The 18,062-nt window shown below is 38.9% G+C and overlaps 1 protein-coding gene across 14 annotated transcripts in view; it reads left to right on the top strand.

Annotated features, from left to right (window-relative positions):
* The window catches only part of MAPK10 (mitogen-activated protein kinase 10), a 163,314-nt gene that overhangs the window by 110,252 nt on the left and 35,000 nt on the right, over window positions 1-18,062 (top strand). For 12 of the 14 annotated variants that reach the window (XM_074589159.1, XM_074589158.1, XM_074589160.1 and 9 more), the window contains 4 exons: window positions 1,920-1,978; window positions 3,539-3,677; window positions 4,956-5,121; window positions 8,332-8,403. In XM_074589159.1, coding sequence (XP_074445260.1) covers window positions 1,920-1,978; window positions 3,539-3,677; window positions 4,956-5,121; window positions 8,332-8,403 — 436 coding nt within the window. The remainder of the gene's footprint in view (window positions 1-1,919; window positions 1,979-3,538; window positions 3,678-4,955; window positions 5,122-8,331; window positions 8,404-18,062) is intronic. The other 2 variants (XM_074589164.1, XM_074589163.1) reach the window with 1 other exon arrangement.

The raw sequence follows: 18,062 nt of genomic DNA, 5'->3' as shown, positions 1-18,062 counted from the left end.
ATGCACAAGCATCACTCCTTGTTCAGGATTTCATCTAAAACCTAGTCATATAGATGCATTGTATAGATTGTACAAGGTGAGGGCTCATCGTGGTGAAGGTTGCTGCAAAACTGCTGAAGACAAGAACCAAAGCACTTTTCCATTCTCACATATTCATGTGTAAGTTAATGTTGTGGAGCCAGGGACTCTGAAGCCTCAAGACGTTATGCCATTCCTTCTATGCAGTGTTCTTGTTAAAATAAACAGCACTAGCAGGTTCTAGACTTTCTTGCTTCTTACACCCACTACGTATTGTATAACATTTAGTATCCATAATGAATGAAAATATTCCTACACTGCAGCAAAAGAGTTATTTCAGGGCTGTATGTTAATTGTAACCATCTATATATTAGTTAGAACTGTCTGCCTGACGCTGTATAAGCTTGGCTTTTTGTCGTGAGATATGTAGGATTGCCCCATTGCATTGTCAAGGGATCTCCCAACGATTTAATTTTTGTACAATTCCTTGATTTCTGCTGTGGCATGGTGCCATACCTGTGTGCCCTTTCCTTTTCATTAGGAGTGAATTTTTCAGTTTCCTACACATATACTCTTGTCTCAGATCCTGCAATGGCTCTCCTTATGCAAAGCATAAATAAGCTTGAAAAGCATGATGTGAGGTGAGATGTGACACTTGTTCTCAATCACAAATTCACATGGAAAGAAGAAGAACTGACCTTAAAATGGCAAGCAGCAGAACTTTTCACCTACAGTGTCCTCTGCCCCATGTCTGGGCATTGACTTGTCCTTATGTTTCCACTGGTTGATCAGAACTATACCTGTCTCCTCCCTGTTGACTTGGGTGGAAACTACTGTCAGTCAGACCAATCTATGGGGCTTTGAAATGCAGGGATGAGTGAGTAGTTAACCCTGTAGGCAAGAGAATGATACATTCTCACTTCATGTTTTTAATGGACTGGAAAGAGCAGAGGGCGGCAGCAGCATTATTAATTTTAAGTATATAATTTAAAAAATGTTGCCTAAGAGCTGATAACAGCACCACGTTGGTTGGGTCGGAGTTTTAATCTGTCTATACAGAGAACAGCAAAGGAAGAAGATGATTGCAAAGGCACCTGTGCGGAGGCAAGAATCAGTCAGAATCTGTGGGGTAGACAGAAAGAATATTGAATGATTCCTGTTAGAAAGCCTAGAGTGATGATGGAGGGAGACATTCAGATATTGTCTTCATGGCGGCTGTGCTGATATCTTCTACCTCTTTTGCCCAGACAGAAGGAAAGCACGGGAAATTCTTAAGGTTGCTTTTTTCCTTTGTGCTGTTTCACACATTCTTATCAGTGTCTTTCAACAGCCCAGCGCATTTTAAAAATACAAGTAAAAAATTCCCCAGAATGTGCCTTCTGTTTTAAGGTGCTTCTATTAAAAAGCAGTACCTCTCATGATGGAACTTGTGTCACCTTGTGTGCGTATGTGCCCTCAAAGGAATTTAGGCCATGTCAGAGAGAAGGAAAATCTTCTGTGTATTTTTAATAAAATGGTCCTTCATTATTTGCTCCCTCAGATGAGAATTCTTCATATATAAGAAATTTCTGGCACGAGGACTGCTATGCTAGATTGAGGCTGAATTTGGTCTTTGAATGTGTCACTTCAAAATTCAGAGGACTGTCTCACCCTTAGTATTTTGGTTTGTCACTGATCACTAACCCTTCTCTCAGAAACCATTTCAAGTGATGAAAGAAGAAATCTTGGAGATCTGCGGTATTTTATTTTGAATGTTGCTGACTGATCCATAAAGTGAGAAATGTTAGTATAAATTGAGCAGTGAAATAACAGAGTTTATCCTTTAACAGACACTTCAAAATGGGCTTAGCTGCTTACATTTATCACTTCTCTTTATCCTTTTGTCTTACTTTGCTTTTCAGATTATCAGTTTATTAAATGTCTTCACACCACAGAAATCTCTGGAGGAGTTCCAGGATGTGTAAGTAACACAGGCAGTAATTAACCTAAAGCTTTAGAGACGTGTGGGGCATTATAGTGTACCTTGAATGCAATAACTCAGCAAAATACAAAGGTTATAAGCCCCTCTAAAAAAGATCATGTGTAGTCTATGCTGTGGGTATTGCTGCATTCCCTTATTGATATTCTGCATTCCCATATTGCACTTCTGACACTTAAAAGGTGCCAAATACTGGGTTTCCTAAGTGCTGTAACAGTGTGCAAAGCCTGCTGGTGGCTCTTCTAGTGTTTTTGCACTTGCCTTCACATGCAGAGGAAAGGGGTATGAGTACTTAAAAGGGCCTGCTTCTGTATTATTAGTTTGCTTGGGAAATGATGGTCATTACGTGACTCCCTGACGTGTGTGAATTGTGGCACTTCATTCTGAAATAACTTCCTGTAAAAGAGACCGATGTGAAACTTTTTCTCATTCCATATTTGTTTTGATATAACCTTTGGCTGCGTAAAAATATTGGGGAACTAATGCTGTGTGTAGAGGACAACCAGCATCTCCGCTGAACGTTGCCCTATTGCACAAACAGTACTATGTGTAGTATGAACCTGCACTGAGTGAAATTTTAAATACTGAGTGTTTTATATAGTTGTACTCCTTTCATCTTTCAGTCTTTCCCATATTCTGTATACATTGTATGGAAATGTATTCCCATTCTGTGCTCTAATATCAGTAGTGATAACAGACAGATAGCAATGGCTAAGTCAAACAGCTACTTTTCTGATTTTGGTATATGGAATTTCCACATAGTATTGTCACTGCAGACTTGTGCAGAGCAGAGGAGGTAACTAGTGCTGGAGAGAAGACAAGGCATGCAGCTCACATTGGAATAGAGCTAGTGTTTTCCTCGAAGTTTGAGAGTGTTTTCATGTAATATTGTAGTTGTGAATCAGCTGTGCTTGTGAGATGTTTCCTAAGAAATGAGCTGATGTGTTTAACACATTAACTTACCACTAAAGGGGATTGGGTTAATGTCCTGCTGAGATTGTCAGTGAAGCTTATTTATCAGAAGCAAAAGACCAACTAGTTGTAATGAGAGTTGTGCGAAGTCTTGCAATCTTAGGAGGAGTTTTGGAGACGTTTCACAGGGAGATGCATATTTTAGCCTGTCAGACATCTTTAGTACTCTCCGATTCCTACATGTGCTGTGCTAGCCATTCCTTGTAATGGTCAAAAGCCAAGCAGTCGTGTCATTTGGTGCTTGTGGCTCTTCTGTTTTCTGCACATTTCGGTGTCATGCTGCCTGTTTGCCCACGTAGGGTACAGTCTCTGTCATGGGGAACGCACCAAGAAAGGGCCAGCAACCCACTTGTTTTCCTGGGACACTAAAAGAATGATGTCTCTGCAGTGAGATGGTGCAGTGAGAAACAAACACCACAATGGTACCATTATGAATGGGCCCGGTCTCCAACGGTGTTACTCCCAGTCATCAAAGATAAAGTGAATTTTGAAACAAGAAAAGGCATTTTGAGATGATGCTGTGGTTCCTCTTCACAAATAATAAACCTGTGACTTTGCTTTTTCATTCAGTTACCTGGTAATGGAGTTAATGGATGCCAATCTGTGCCAGGTCATTCAGATGGAGCTAGACCATGAGCGAATGTCTTATCTACTGTACCAAATGCTCTGTGGTATCAAGCATCTTCACTCTGCAGGAATTATTCACAGGGTAAGGTGCCTTTGGTTTGAAACTTAAGGCAGCATATGACATCTTCGTAAAGACGTTAGAAACCACTTGAGTTTCTTGTGTACTGTGGGTCAAAGGCCTATCTCCCATTAAAATGACTATAAAGTTACAAGTCATAGTCTATCCCCTTAGCAGAGTAGCTACATGCTTGTATTAGGAATGAGATTATTTGTGAATTTAAATCAGACAACAATGTAATGTGATTATTAAAAATAAATAATAACCAAATAATAAGTACTGGAAATCATCAAAGTAATTATGATTTATGAAATGTGTAGAAAAATGTTATTTCTTCTTAAAATGCAGCTGGTACAGCTACCACACATGACATTGAGACACTTTGAATTCATGTTGTGGTGTGGTCCAAGTATCGCTTGATGAGGATCTGCAGAGGTCAAGGCATATAGAATTGTCATTTGCCATCATTTACATGTGCTAAAACAAATAAAAAGACTGCTAAGTCTAATTAAATGCATCCTCTCATTTTGCTTTTCCATGTTAGAGTGCTGTGTCTAGTACAAACGCGGTACCTGGCTGTGAATGCCAGAGGTAGCGCTATGTGTGATTGTTGACAACAGAGGGAATGGTTCATGTGACCGTGAACAGGAGGCAATTCTGAAGGCATTGAAAATATCCCAAGTTAACTTCTTTATTGAAATGTGCTTTTACTCATTTGGGATTTCCAGCTGAAAAAACAAATCCAAAAATGTTTCCATTCTGTTATGAGAGGAAGAAAAGAAGGGTTCATAAAATGGATTACAAAGTGGATGTTGCTTTACAGTATACAAAGGTCTCCTTTCTTGGCATGTTGTATGTTTAGCAAAGGATGATAGATTTGTCTTCCGGATAGTCATACGGCAAAGGGTGAGCTGAATTATTACAAATGAAGCATTAAGGTATCTCCACATGTACAGTTAGAATTTATCAATTAGCCTCACAACATTAAAAAAAAAATATAGTCAAAACAGCACTCTAATACTAATCCTAGTTTCTTGAACTGCCAAATGCAATTAATTTAACACCAGTAGGCTCCTACTATCCAGGTAAAGCCCCACAGTATGCCAAGTTGGAACATCTTCCAGAAGAGTTTGCTAGAGAAACGGTAGCAAGGTTTTGCTGTGTATTTACAAGTATTTCTGATAGTAACTGTGTCAGAAGAGTAAAAGAATATTTGGAGGTTGACCTAAAATATCAGTCCATATCACAGCTGTGCCTGGCTTTATGATGGACAGTCATTTGTCTTTTCACTGTCTTTTGCAGGATTTGAAACCAAGTAATATTGTGGTAAAATCTGACTGCACGTTGAAGATTTTGGATTTTGGACTGGCCAGGACTGCAGGCACTAGTTTCATGATGACTCCGTATGTGGTGACACGTTACTACAGAGCACCAGAGGTCATCTTGGGAATGGGCTACAAGGAGAACGGTAGGGCTGCAATTTCATAGCACAGTGCGACCTGAAGTTTAAGGTCTGCCTCTACAATTGTAAGGGACACCAAAAAGATAAAAAAGAAAATGTAATGGGAAATGACATCTTGAATTTAAAAGGCAGGTCATTTAGAGCTGTTTCTTGCTGTTGCATACTGCAGCTACAGAATGTATTTGGGATGCAATGCCGACGAACTTATCAGTGTGGGATTACAGAGTATTGAAAAACTTGTTCTTAGTTATGGTTAAACTTAACAAATAAAATTAGCTTTTTCTGACCAGAATGTCTTTGGCTTCTGGGGCTTTGAAACAGTGTGGGAACCACTGGAATCGCTGAACGAGTGATGTGTTCTAAATTTGAGTCTGGGTCTCTGAATTGTTTGATGGAAGAAGAGGAGGTACAAGCCAAAATAGGGAATCCTTGCCCTTCCAGAATTTCTCCAAATCCAGAGCCAGATCTGAATTTCAGGAGTGGTTTCTGTCTTTATGATAGGTTTAACTAAAGTCCCAGGTTTTGCTAGCAGTTTTCATGTGGTCAAGATCTAGAAATAAATTTTGCAGTTTGAGTCTTTTTTTTAATGGAAAGTAGAGTTGGAGAGAAGGGGAAAAGCTGAAGCTAAAAAAGCATGCACCTAATTTGTATGTAATCTCCCTAGATGTAAATAAGATTTTGCTCTGAACAGTCTGTAAGGGATCTGGATACCTCTTGGTCCCTGGAAAGATTGTGAAAAGCAAGTAGGGGGTGCTTGCTATAGAGAAGCAGGTAAGGAAGAATTCACATTTTGCAGGGGATGAAGGGAAAATTTTATGAGTGGTTCTCATTTTGTAACAAAACTGAGAACTGGATCTGAGTGCCAGGTAGCCCAGGCAGGAAAGGAGGGGGGATACAACATATAGCGGAGAAAAATCTGCTATGACTCAGATTCTGCTGTCAAAAGCTACTACTTGTCTGTTTGACAAGGAGACTTTTCGATGACAAATATAGCAAACATCAAAACCAGGAATTTCTTAAAAAGTATCCTACTTAATTTACATTGAAGAGGCTAGCTAACCTGCGGGAAAACTTTTACTAACAGCCAACTGCATCCTGTAAAAGGCAGTGAAACTGATTTTGGGAGCTGGTTCCATGACTTAAGCAAGAATAAAGGCATGCTTATACAACCTCTTCCAAAATCGGTAAGTCTCTGCATGAATTACATGTAAAGTTTGTGAGTTTACAGCACACATTTTAATATTAAAGTCTAAAAAGTAGAAAATTATTAAGCAGAGTCTAAGAATACAGAATAATTTCTGAAAAAGGGGTAATCTTCTTTAAAGCATTTTGTAATTGATATTTTTGATAGTGCCACTAGAAATTTGCACTAGGCTCAGCACGATTTAGATAGTTCCTTAGTCAATCTCCAGAGGTCCTTCTACTGTGAAATGAATTATTTTGCGTTTATTTTTTTTTCTCTCCAGAAATTTAGTAGATGATTACCATTGTTGTTGTTATTGTCCCTGAAAGGACAGAGAAAGCACTCGCTTTTCACGTGATTAAAATCGCACCAAGAAAAAGTTAGACACACTTTTGCGATGAAGTACACAGCTGGGAAGGTACTAAGAATGTTTGCCACATCCAAAGGTCCCTGATCAAATGCCCATTGAAGTTAACATAGAGACTTCCTTTGACTTCCCTGGGCAATGAATCTGGCTCAAGATGAATAATCTCATCTTACTTGTACAATGAAAATAAAGTAAATAGAGAAAGAAAACAAAATATTTGAAAAGGAATGTGTGAAGAGCCAGTCTGCTTGGAGGCTCTGATCCAGCTCCCAAGGAAGTCAACAGAAAGGGTTGTTCTTTGCTTCCCTGCTCTGGCCTATGATGCCACATTACTGAAGCTCCCCTACTTTTTTTTCCTTTTACTATGTACACTGCCTGTATAAGGACTGTTCACTGCTTTAATTTTCTTTCTGCACTTGGTTGGCTAAAGATGCATAATTATCACCAGTTTGCTGCACTTCTGTGGAAGGTCCCAAAACCGTCACTATGAAGAAAACTCTGCCGCTGCCTCAGGCATGCTCTTGCTATCCTATGCCCCTGATACCTGTACCCTCCTTTTCCCAAATGGAACATTTCACCTTTATTTTGTTTTACCAAGAAATGAGTTGTTTGTTTGTTTCTTTGGTTTGTTTTGGATTGCTTTTGAAGGACAAAAAGGGGGAAGAAAAAGAGGAGAAACTGGTCGTGTATGTCAAACATGACCACAAAATGAGAATTCAAAGCTGAGAAACAACATAGTCTTTTAAAGTATTTGAAAACAATTTTTTCCCCTTCACACGGAATACAGGTCTTTTCTTTCTGTGCGTACTATGCAACTACCTATCTGCTTTTTTCTTGTAAGACTTAAAGGGTAAAAATTCCCCCCCCCAAGTGAAGGAGATAGCTATGCAATTGCATCTAAAAGCTGAAGGCAGGATCAGGAAGATAAGAAATGCTCTTATTCTTGTTGGTACTTGTCCTGCGAAGCATTTGTTTTAGCATTTATTTTGAGTATGTATGCAGTAAAAAGCAGAGTCCACACAGGTCACACTCTCTAGTTGTTTCCAGTCAGTATGTAGGTACGGACAGATACACATATATAGGTACCTACAGATAGGACATAGTTACAGATCCTGAAGCATGAGTTTTAAATAACCCTTAAGGGGGTATTTATCTACACGGCCATTACTCGTGTCAGCAGTTCCATTTGGAACTTCTCGTGTACTGCTGCAGAGAGACTCAGTCCTGCAGTACAAAGCCTAGAAACTGCCTGGCCCCAAGTAGGTTTTATTCCAGATGATCATTGTCTGGGTTTGGGGTTTTTTTGCTTTTGTTTTTTAACAAAAAAAAAAAATTGTTTTTCACCATAAATTCAGTGTATACCATGGGTCTGTGCAGTTGTTACTTGATCTTTACTTGCTAGCTGTGGGCCTTTTCCCAAAAATGTTGATTTTAAACTTTTTCCACCATTGTTTCTAACTACCATTGAGCTGACTGACACAGCTTTTACTTATTTACTTATTAGTTTTAGCTTTTGGTGAGACATGAAAAAAACCCTAACAAAACCACAAAACAAACTGTACTGTTCTGATCAACCTGCTCTTTTCCCCCTCCTTTAGGAGTGAAATGTTGTAGTTAACTTTGCTTTTTTTCCTCCTTCTTCACTTCCCCGTCTCTGCTGTTCTAGTGGATATATGGTCTGTGGGATGCATTATGGGAGAAATGGTTCGCCACAAAATCCTCTTTCCAGGAAGGGACTGTATCCTTGTGCCATTTGCTGCAGCTTCACCTATTATTTGTTCCTCTCCTCCACCCCATCCCTTTTACCATACAATGACTATACCAGGACTGTAAAGATAGAAGCAAAAAGTTGAATCCCAGAGGTATGAGTAAATTAAAATAGCGCACTACTGATATGAACAAAATTGAAAATGAAAAACAGATGCACAGAATTATTTCAGACAAATAAGTTACTTTAAAACCTGTAATCATTCCACTTTATGTAGTCATACTAATAAGCACTATAGAAAACAAGCATTATGACTGCAAATTGGATAGCTTTACTTTTTCTTCAAAGGAAAAATAAGAAAAAAAGAAAAGAATCCTAACTTGGCCCATCTGATTCCTGTAAATCTGTTTTTCTGCTATTATGTTTCGGAAGTAGTGACTTCATAACATTTGTGGTGACATCATAATCTTTTGCTTGCTAATGCATTGTGGATTTGGATTCATCTCAATGCTGTATGGGCTCAGAGTTGAGTAAATACAACATTTTTTTTCTTTAAAAACAAAATGAAGAATTTCACTCACCCATTTTAAGGCAACCGTTTATCTGCTGTAGTTTCCAAATTGGCCTGAAATCAGATTTTCTTGATTTAAAAATGGACATTCCTTTAGTTGCATGAGGTCTATGTCATTAATTAAACTATATTTCCCTTCCATCTTGTTCTTCTGTCTTGGCTGATATTATTTTCAGAAGGTGTTTACTTACCCTTCAGTTTATCACAGGGTAAGCCAGACAACCTGCCCACAATGGCTGGGAAGTGTAAATAGTGTGTATTTTGCCCATCAATAAAATGCAGCAACATAACATGTTTTCAAATTTCAGAAACAAAAAGGCATATTATTTTCAGCGGGTTGGCAGAAAGACACTATAAAAATCTGGCATCAGCAGACACTGGCAGTTGGTGCGGAGAAAACTCAGCTTTTACAAATATGTAGTCATGGAAGTAATTATTTTTTTCACTGGCTCTTGAGTGATTCCTGTAGCGTTTGTCAGAGTTAGGTCCTGCTGTCCTATTTTCACAGTTCTGTCAACTTTCTCTGAAAACGGAGCTCTGCCCATTAGCGAGGTGAAGATGCAGTTATACTTTACTAACAGGTAGATGGGGAAAGTGCAGGTACCTCCTATTTGCTGAGGAGGAAACAGCAGCATTGTACTGGCTTCCAGTCTTACAGGAATATGGACTGGAAAGTTATTGGATACAAAACAATGAAGTAAGAATGGTGATTTTTTATTATTAGTGGAATAAGAATGGTGTTTTTTATTATTAGTGGATAGTTTTGAGATGTCACCCCATAGGTGCTGAGCTTTTCCTGCAACGTGTGGAGCAGGCTGCTCACCCACCTTCTGCTCGAAACTGACTGTACAGAGCAGCTCCCAGCATTCATGAGACCTGTAATTCAGAGTGATAGTTATGCTGTGTTTCAGTGGTAACAACACCTCAGAATTACCATCATAACTTTTCCCCCAAATACTGTGCTCTTTTTCTTTTTTTTTTTAATGTACAAAGAAAATGAACTATAATATACTTGAGGTTCAGCTGTAAATAGTGAGGAAGTTTCTATTTAATCTATGTGGAGAGAAGTCTAATTGAGTTTTTAGTTGATAAGCAACCAGAATACAGAAAAAAAGCTATTTCAGTGTAAAAGTGTAGCACTGTGGTTAGTGGGTTGCTCTTCTTTCTCAACAAGTGAAATTTTAGACTCATGTTCTTCTGCCTGTTTCCAGAAAGCTATATAATTTAAACAACATTGCTCTTAAAAAATCATTCAAACATGAGAATTAATTGGTTTCTGTCTGGCTGTGACAATAATCTCTTATGACAGTGTCTTATTCAGGGACAGAATATTTTTAAAATACCTTTTAACATTTCAGTATCTGTTAAAAACAAAAACTGAATTTTTGAACAATGCAGAAAACATTGTGTAAATTGTGGGATAGTCCAACTTTTAAAATAATTTGAAATCCCACACCCTGAAATACAGTGTATATGTACCAGTCGTAACTGCTACCACATTTTAGTGTGGGTTTATTCTGGCAAGTTGGAAGTTGGTTGGTTGCTTGGTTTTGTTTTTTTTAAAAGAAAAGAAAAAAAATAGAATCTCTACATTCATGTCCAAGTCAATAGTCATTTGTTAACCACTTTGGCCCCATGAATAAGAGTGTTCAGTGTTGGAAAGACAAGTTTGTGTATGGGTCCATATTATTTCTCCTCCCTCTGTGGCTGTCGATGAGCCAATCTAGTTTGCCTCCAAGGTATAGGAATAGCTGGAGACACAGTTATGCAGCTGCAGGTAAACTTCACAGAACAACGTTACAATAAAGCTTCCCTTGGGTTTCTTGAGGCCTTCCAGCAGTGGACTTTCTAGCTGAAAGAGGCAAGTCTGTATAGAAACCAAAATTTTCAGTTCTTTTTAATTATTCAGAAGAACGCCTACTGTGTGCACTTGCTATCAATATAAGGAGCTTACTCGTTTCTAGCCTGGGGTGTAATAAGAGTCATGTAAAGCACAGTATACATCTAAGAAAAATTTCACAGCTACTGCCAAGTTTTATGGAAAGAAAAATTTAAAAAAGTTAATCTTAGCTAAACCATCGCACTAAATTACCATTGCACTTAGGTGCTGCTGACTTTAAATGAAATTCCATTTTTAAAGTATTCATGGAAATTAAAACACGGAGAAGATTAATTTCAGATCATTTCATCTACATAAATAAGAATCTCTCTCTAAGTTACTATAAGAATGCTCTGAACTCTTTATAGACTACATGTACCAGTGTATGATAACTGTCCCGGTTAGTATAAATGTTAAGTTACGCATTTTACAAAAATTGTGTGTGTTTCGTAACTTTATTAAAATGTTCTCTGAACATGTGTTCAGTCAAGTGCTATTTTCATTAGAAAACTGCCAAACAGTCCTTGAAAATAATGGCTCTGTGAGTATTGATGAGGTGTTTAATCTAATTGACCTAGTAGGACACTTGAGATACAGCAGGGCTTGAGGATTGGTCCATTCGAGTGCTGTCAGTTTGCAATGAGCCAGCTGGTTTTCAGAAAAATAGGAACACCTTCCAGCCTCCTGGAGAGTACTGGGTAGAAATAAGGATGGTACTCTAGCAAGTTCATGTGTGAGTCTTTCAGCAGATCAAAGGGGAAACAGTGATTTAGTCATAGAAATATATTGTGATAACAGCCAAGTGTCTTAAATTTGGTTAGGTCTGGATTACAGTGGTGAATATGGAAAACAGAATTCCTACTGCAAATAGCTTAGAGTCTAAGACAGTCAAAAAAGAAAATACCATTAAGATAGCAAGAGAGAAAAAAATACGAACTTATTTTATGTAACTGTGAACGTCCAAAATGGATTGTGAGAAGTCAGCCTTAACAGATGAAGTTAATGTTTTCTGTGTCCAGTTTTCAAAAATTCCTTTGTCCACCAGCTGTCTTTGAGAATGGTGGAATTAAGAGATGCTCTCTGACAACTGACAGAGAGTATTCTATTTTATTTTCACATGCATGCTGGGCGTTTTCTTAAACTTTGCTATAATAAAACGTCTGCACTTCTGTTTAGTGCAGTCTGTTGTCTTTTGTATTCCCAGTATTATTTTCTTAAGGCTTGTTTTGTCTTTTAAAAAAATAGAAACCAACAATTAGCATTAGGTTTATTTAAAAGAAACTATTAAGAATGGCTGTCCTGGCTCTCCAGGTTGGATCAGCTGGTATGCGTTAGCCTGCTGCTTAATTGTCTGTTAGCTAGGATGGCATCGATGGCTAAGTTTGGATTTTGTTCAGATGGATGATTCCTCCCTGGGTATATGGTATTTGGTTTTGGACTCGGGACTTTTCTGAGAATATAGAAAGAGTTTGAATTATGGTGATGTTATTGGGGGAAGTTTGCTCATATGACATAAGGTCTGTCTCAAAGAGACTACAGTGTAGCTGTGAAAATGATTTGGCTGTTGTCATTCTTCTCTTTCTTTTAAATTCAGATATGTATACTCTAGTGTGTCTGTGTGTGTGTATATATATATAAAAATAACAGTTTCTAGTGCAATTTGCACTTAGTATAAGAGCTCCATGCTGTCTGTGTGGTGTTTGGAGTGGATCACAGCTGCTACAAGGAAGATTTTTCATTTACCAACATTCACCTTAAAGCATGGGGCTGAACATGCAGTTTCAAAAGTGGCCAAGTGTTGAGGTGTAGATATGTGCTACACCTACTGCTGCCTCATATAAATTTCAGCCAAGGCAAGTTAATTGCCTTTTCAGACGCTTATGAAAATTGGATTGTCTCAAATGTTGGGTTTTTCTTCCTTCTTTCTATGCCATTAATCAGCTTTTGCTTGATGGCAACTGTACTAATTTTAGCTGAGTTTCACTGGTACAGTTGAGCAGAGAATTTAGAACTTGTAGACAAAACAGTACTAAAGTGTCTTTTGTCAAGAGCATGTAGGTATTTGGTCGGGATCAAAGTAGAGGTCTAGAACACACTCAAAATTACATATCATTTATCAGACATGAAAAAATATAGGTATACTTATATGATATGCTAATCTGTTTGTATTGTAGCAGGAATCTGTGGGATTCCTGCTGGAAGAGGTAAAATGAGTGTACTTGAATACTCTTTGAGACCTGGGAAGAGATACTTCAACATTTAAATTAAACTAAAAAGAGGACCTGAAGTTATCAACTGCAGGATCTGCAACATGTTTTAAGTGTTACTGTCTGTTAGATACAGAGTAATGTGTTCAACATTCCTTGGCAAGATTCTCCATGGGTCTCTCTTACTGTGATGATTTTTTTATATAGTTATATTCAAAAGAAAATGGGTGACGGGGAAGGGCGTGAGTCATTCTTCATGCCTCCACTCATTCTTGAGCTTGCATCTTCAGGATTCCCACGGCCTTTTCTTAATATACACGTGCCTCTTAATATCCTGTGATATCACTTCCAATCCCTCTGCAAGCTCTGCTGTTCTGAAAGGGGCAGTGAAGCATGAGTTCCCAAGGAAAAACAATAGTTTTTCAGCACTTGTTTGGCACTGCAGCCTAAGGGCCAGCCTCTGAGGGAGAGCACAGATCTGCATGTGATTCAAACCTCCCTCTGCATTTTTCCAGGTGGGCCAGGCTCTGGCACCTGCCTGTCTACTGCAGATCAATTCTGTCTATGACAAATGAAGGTGAGCATGTGCTAGTCTGAATCCCAGAGAGTGACAGCTCAGCTATGTCATAAGAAGGCATGATGCATATCAGTTTGGAACTCAACAGAGTTAAAAAAAAAAAAAAAAAAAAAAAAATAAAGTCATACTTTGGTTTGAAGTCTGACACATGAAATTGTGGCAACTCCCTTTCGGTCCATGTAGAATCTCTCAGGAGAGCAGCTGTACTCTACAGTGTTTTGCAGCTTCAGTTGCAGGTAGTAAATTAGAAGTCAATAATGCAATGTTCAAACACTTTGGAACCTTATTATTGTTATTGAGAAATATTAAGGTTTTAATAACATCATGTGGAAAGTGGTGTTTCAAATTAGAAAGGAAAGACTTTCTCCAGAAATCTTAATGGATTGAGCTGATACTGTGCTGAGCACTTGTTAAAACATGTTGAAATCCATGCATACAATAAATACAAGGGAAGGCTTTTAGTATCACAGTGAGGTCCTGAGATTGGAATGTCACAAAACTGGGAGGTTGCCATGATTTAGACAGAATTGAGAGAGGGAAGGGTTTGGTGGGTTTGGGAGGCTTTTAATCTTTGTCAAGTGTTTGTGCTATCTTCACAATTGCCAGGAGTACTGCACATCACAAACTTCCCTTGACATCAGCAGTCTGAAGCCTTTGTAGCTGTGCTATCTGGAGCTCATGAAAAAAAGCAGCTTTGCCTATGTATTACCCAGAATTATCAAGTATTTTTATAAACCATGTCCTTTTTTTTTATTGCATGGAAACAACAGAAAAACCTGTCAAAACAAGCTGCAGTGTCCAATACAGATTGATCTATTTTTTATTCCTAAAAATTCAAGTAATTAAGGGCCTAATTAAGGGCCTCTGGTTCTTCAGAGCAGACCTCAGTGCAGATCTGCAGGACCACTCAACAACAGAGATGGAGGTAAAGGGAGGTCCTACCCAGCAAGGTGTCTTTCCATTTTAGGAGGATTTGGAGAGAGAAGCTCACTGTGTTGTGACAGGGATGCTGGCGCCTTGAAGTTTTACTAGAGTTTGTACCTCAGCCATTGGGAAACAGCATTGTGTACTAAATATTTTGGACTCCAGTTACACAAATAAAATCAGGTATCATGATTTGCTTCATAAATATGTCTAACATAGTCTTCCCAAGTCAATTTTGGGGACATGATCATCTCTCTTCAGCTTGCAGAGGGGCGATTTCTGCATCACTTAAACGGGAGTTATTAACAAATGCGAATGGTTGGCATTCTCATGCTCAGGGCAGAGAGGAAGTGTGAACTAGCCCACAAAGTTGGGAAAGATAGCAAAGCTCATTCAGCTGCACCCGCATCTCTGGTCTCCAGAATATCCCGTGGCATGCATTTCATGAATTTTAATTTGAATGTCATGATTTTCATGGAATGCAAACCAGAGATGACTGAGTGCAGGTCTGAAGAGCCACTTCAGTAGGAGTTCTAACAAGAACAGTTGCAGATTTTCCTTATAGGCTCCCTTTCATTGTGTTTTGTCAATTCTCAGAGAACCTGCAGTTTGGCAGGAGGGGAATGCAGGGCCATTATGGAGGAATGAAGAAGGAAACCATGGTGTCTTCAGTGTCAGAGTGACACCCATGCTTTTTCCAATTCATCCAGTATGGTAGGAGCAGCCTACAGAAGGAAAACAGACAAGGAAATTCCATCTACAGCTGAGTTACAAGGGAGGTAGCCATGGAAGTCTAGCTTCGATCCCTTCCATATAGAAGTATCTTTGGCTAGTTCTGCAGTTCCTGATCCTTCTGCACCTTTGCTGAAGGGAATCTGAAACCTGAAAGGATGAGCAAGCACTCATTTGGATCAGGAAGTACATGAGACTAAAGCAGAAAGAGGCACAGATGTCTTATTAATGTTCTTCCATCCCAACTCTCCCTTCTCTTCTCACCATCTCTTCTGGTCACCTTCCCTGTGAAGGGCCACGTAAGTGGCCAGACTAGACTGCTTCCCCAGGATACAGGAGGGTTTGGGGTGCAGGGGGCATGCATGTGTGGCAACAGAACAACTTCTGCTCAGCCTTCCCAAACTCTGTTCAAGCCCCGAGGGAGATTTTTTGAGGTTCCCATGGAGGACATATTCATTCCCCAAATGTTTTGCAAGACAGCCCTGACACAATCACTGTAGAGGGTATTTTTTTAACTGTTTGGCATGGAATCAGGACAAAGAGGTGTCCCAGCGGTTAAGATTTGCTGTATGAGTGAAATATTTCCTTTGTTAAGGAAAACACTTGCATGTAGTTTGTGGTGGGCATTTATTCAAGGTGGCTATGCCAGGGAGGCATTTGGTGTCCTTGTAAAACTTACTTATATTTTGAAGAATATGTACACACTCGGGAATACATTTCAGAGCAGCTCTGTGCAATAATCTGGTTTGTAGAGATTTTGAACAAATTAAAAATCTCCTAGTTGCTAAACTGAAGTTTTACCTAGAGTCACTCAGAGGTCTCTGTGACTATAAGTTAGCCTGCATTTGATTATAGCTTCAGGATATTCCACATGTTGGTGGAGCATTGCCAGTCTTCGTGAATATCTTGCATTTGGAAAAAATCTTGAGCAAAATGTAAATTTTTGGTGCTTTGGAGTTGAGTGCAAATGTTTGGAGATTGTGGTTGGTTGGTGCTTCTGATGCTCATATGACTGAAGTTTCTCAGAGTACATCTGTATTGATGTTGGACTAAATGAAACTGAGGATTAAGGCTTAGGTTTTTGTTCCGCAGTCCCTTAGGGAGCTTTGCACGACTCTGGGTGCCTTAACTGGGGCTTTTGACAGCTGCTGCTGTGTATGCTGAAACTCCTAACCTCCAACTAACTGCTTTTCTTAAACATGCAGTGAAACTCTGGGTTCTAATTTGGTCTAATTTCTAATTGGTTCGGGAGAGGAAAAAGAGGCAACAGTCAAGAAAGCACAGTTTTTTTCTCTTTGGACATTAGTTATATTCAGATGTTCATCTTTGCTTCTTCTGATTTGGAAATTTTCAAAGAGCTTCCTTCCTAAAACTCAGCAGGAGAGGAGAAATATCTCAGCTTTACAGAGTTTACAGTTTAGTAAGTCATGACTTCAGCTTTTGTGGTTTTGCTCTTGAGCACAGCATAGAGCAGTAATGTCAGAAGACAGCCTCTGAAAATAAAAAGGAATTAATAACAGATGAACAAACAACTACTTGCTCTATCTTTCCTGATATTTTGCATGCCATTTAGCTTGTCATGAAAGCAGCAATAATTTGCATCTCTAGGTTTGCTTCTTGCTTCCAAACAAGTAGCTTTTTATTTATATCTTCATTTGTTTATTGATTTATTTATTGTGTAGTGATGAAGCTTTTCATATGCCAAATAAAGCAACAGGGAACCTTAGACCCAGGCATGTAAAGATTTCCACAGATAGGACATTTGCCTTCGAAGTCAAATCCACTTTAAACTGTTGCTCAATATGAAATTAGAAGAATAAATTTAACCAAGCAGTATGACACTTTAATGTTTTTCCCCAGTTTCTGGCCCTGAGAAACCAGTCTTTCCCTTTTCTTGCTTCCATGCCCTATGACTTATCATAGAGCAAGGACAGCAGAGGTAATGTGGTTTCATGCTATTGATATGGGGGCAAACGCCACCTTAATCCCTTACTCTGGATACAGGGAGTCTGATTTTCATCTCTGTTCCAGTGTAGATTGTGGTTAGCTTTGTTTGACCCAGCTGAACTGTTCTTCTTTGTACAAGGTAAATAGTCCCCCGGTTTGCTCTGAATTTCAATGCAGAAGGTACAGCGTAGTGCTTCTGTGTCTCAACCGTCCTATTTAGAAATCACAGTTTCCTATCATAGCAAATGGAAATCCTATGAGATTCTCAAGACTCTTATTATGGACTGCTGGCACCACTGAGGTTCAGTGGAAGTGAGCCAACAGGCTCTAAAGCAAGCATTATTGGAGTCAAATGATCTCAACAAATTCTATTCATACCACTAAATAAGAGGTGGATATGTCTTCACGAGGACCCAAGTTCCTTTTGTGGCTTCTGGCAGTTCAGCTTGTGAAAATACGCATGGATCTCTGGTAACTGAAAGGATAAAGGAAAAGCAATTTGCATATCCTCATTGAATACAGAGATCAGCATTCATTTACAATACAAAGCAGTATCAACCTGTGTAATGAATGCAAATGAAAACTTAAAAAAGACAAAATTAATCGGTAAATTTTAATTAAAGTTGTATTATGACACAGGAGCCAGCCGTGGGTCTCACTTGGTTTTCTTTATTTAATAGCGTTGTTTTTCACCCACATTGGGCTATAGAAAACTGTTGGAGTTGTTTTTTCTCAGACCTGCTGTGTTGTCCTGGAACTTGCATGCTCAAGCAGAAAATCATCAGCAGAGAGTGACGGGCAGGTCTGTGTCTGCGGTGTGGGCTGCAGGCTCTGTGCTATGGCATGATTGGA

The sequence above is a fragment of the Larus michahellis genome, chromosome 5 (assembly GCF_964199755.1).
Source record: "Larus michahellis chromosome 5, bLarMic1.1, whole genome shotgun sequence".
Classification (NCBI taxonomy): Eukaryota; Metazoa; Chordata; class Aves; order Charadriiformes; family Laridae; genus Larus; species Larus michahellis.
This window is presented reverse-complemented; position numbering and strand designations above follow the sequence as displayed.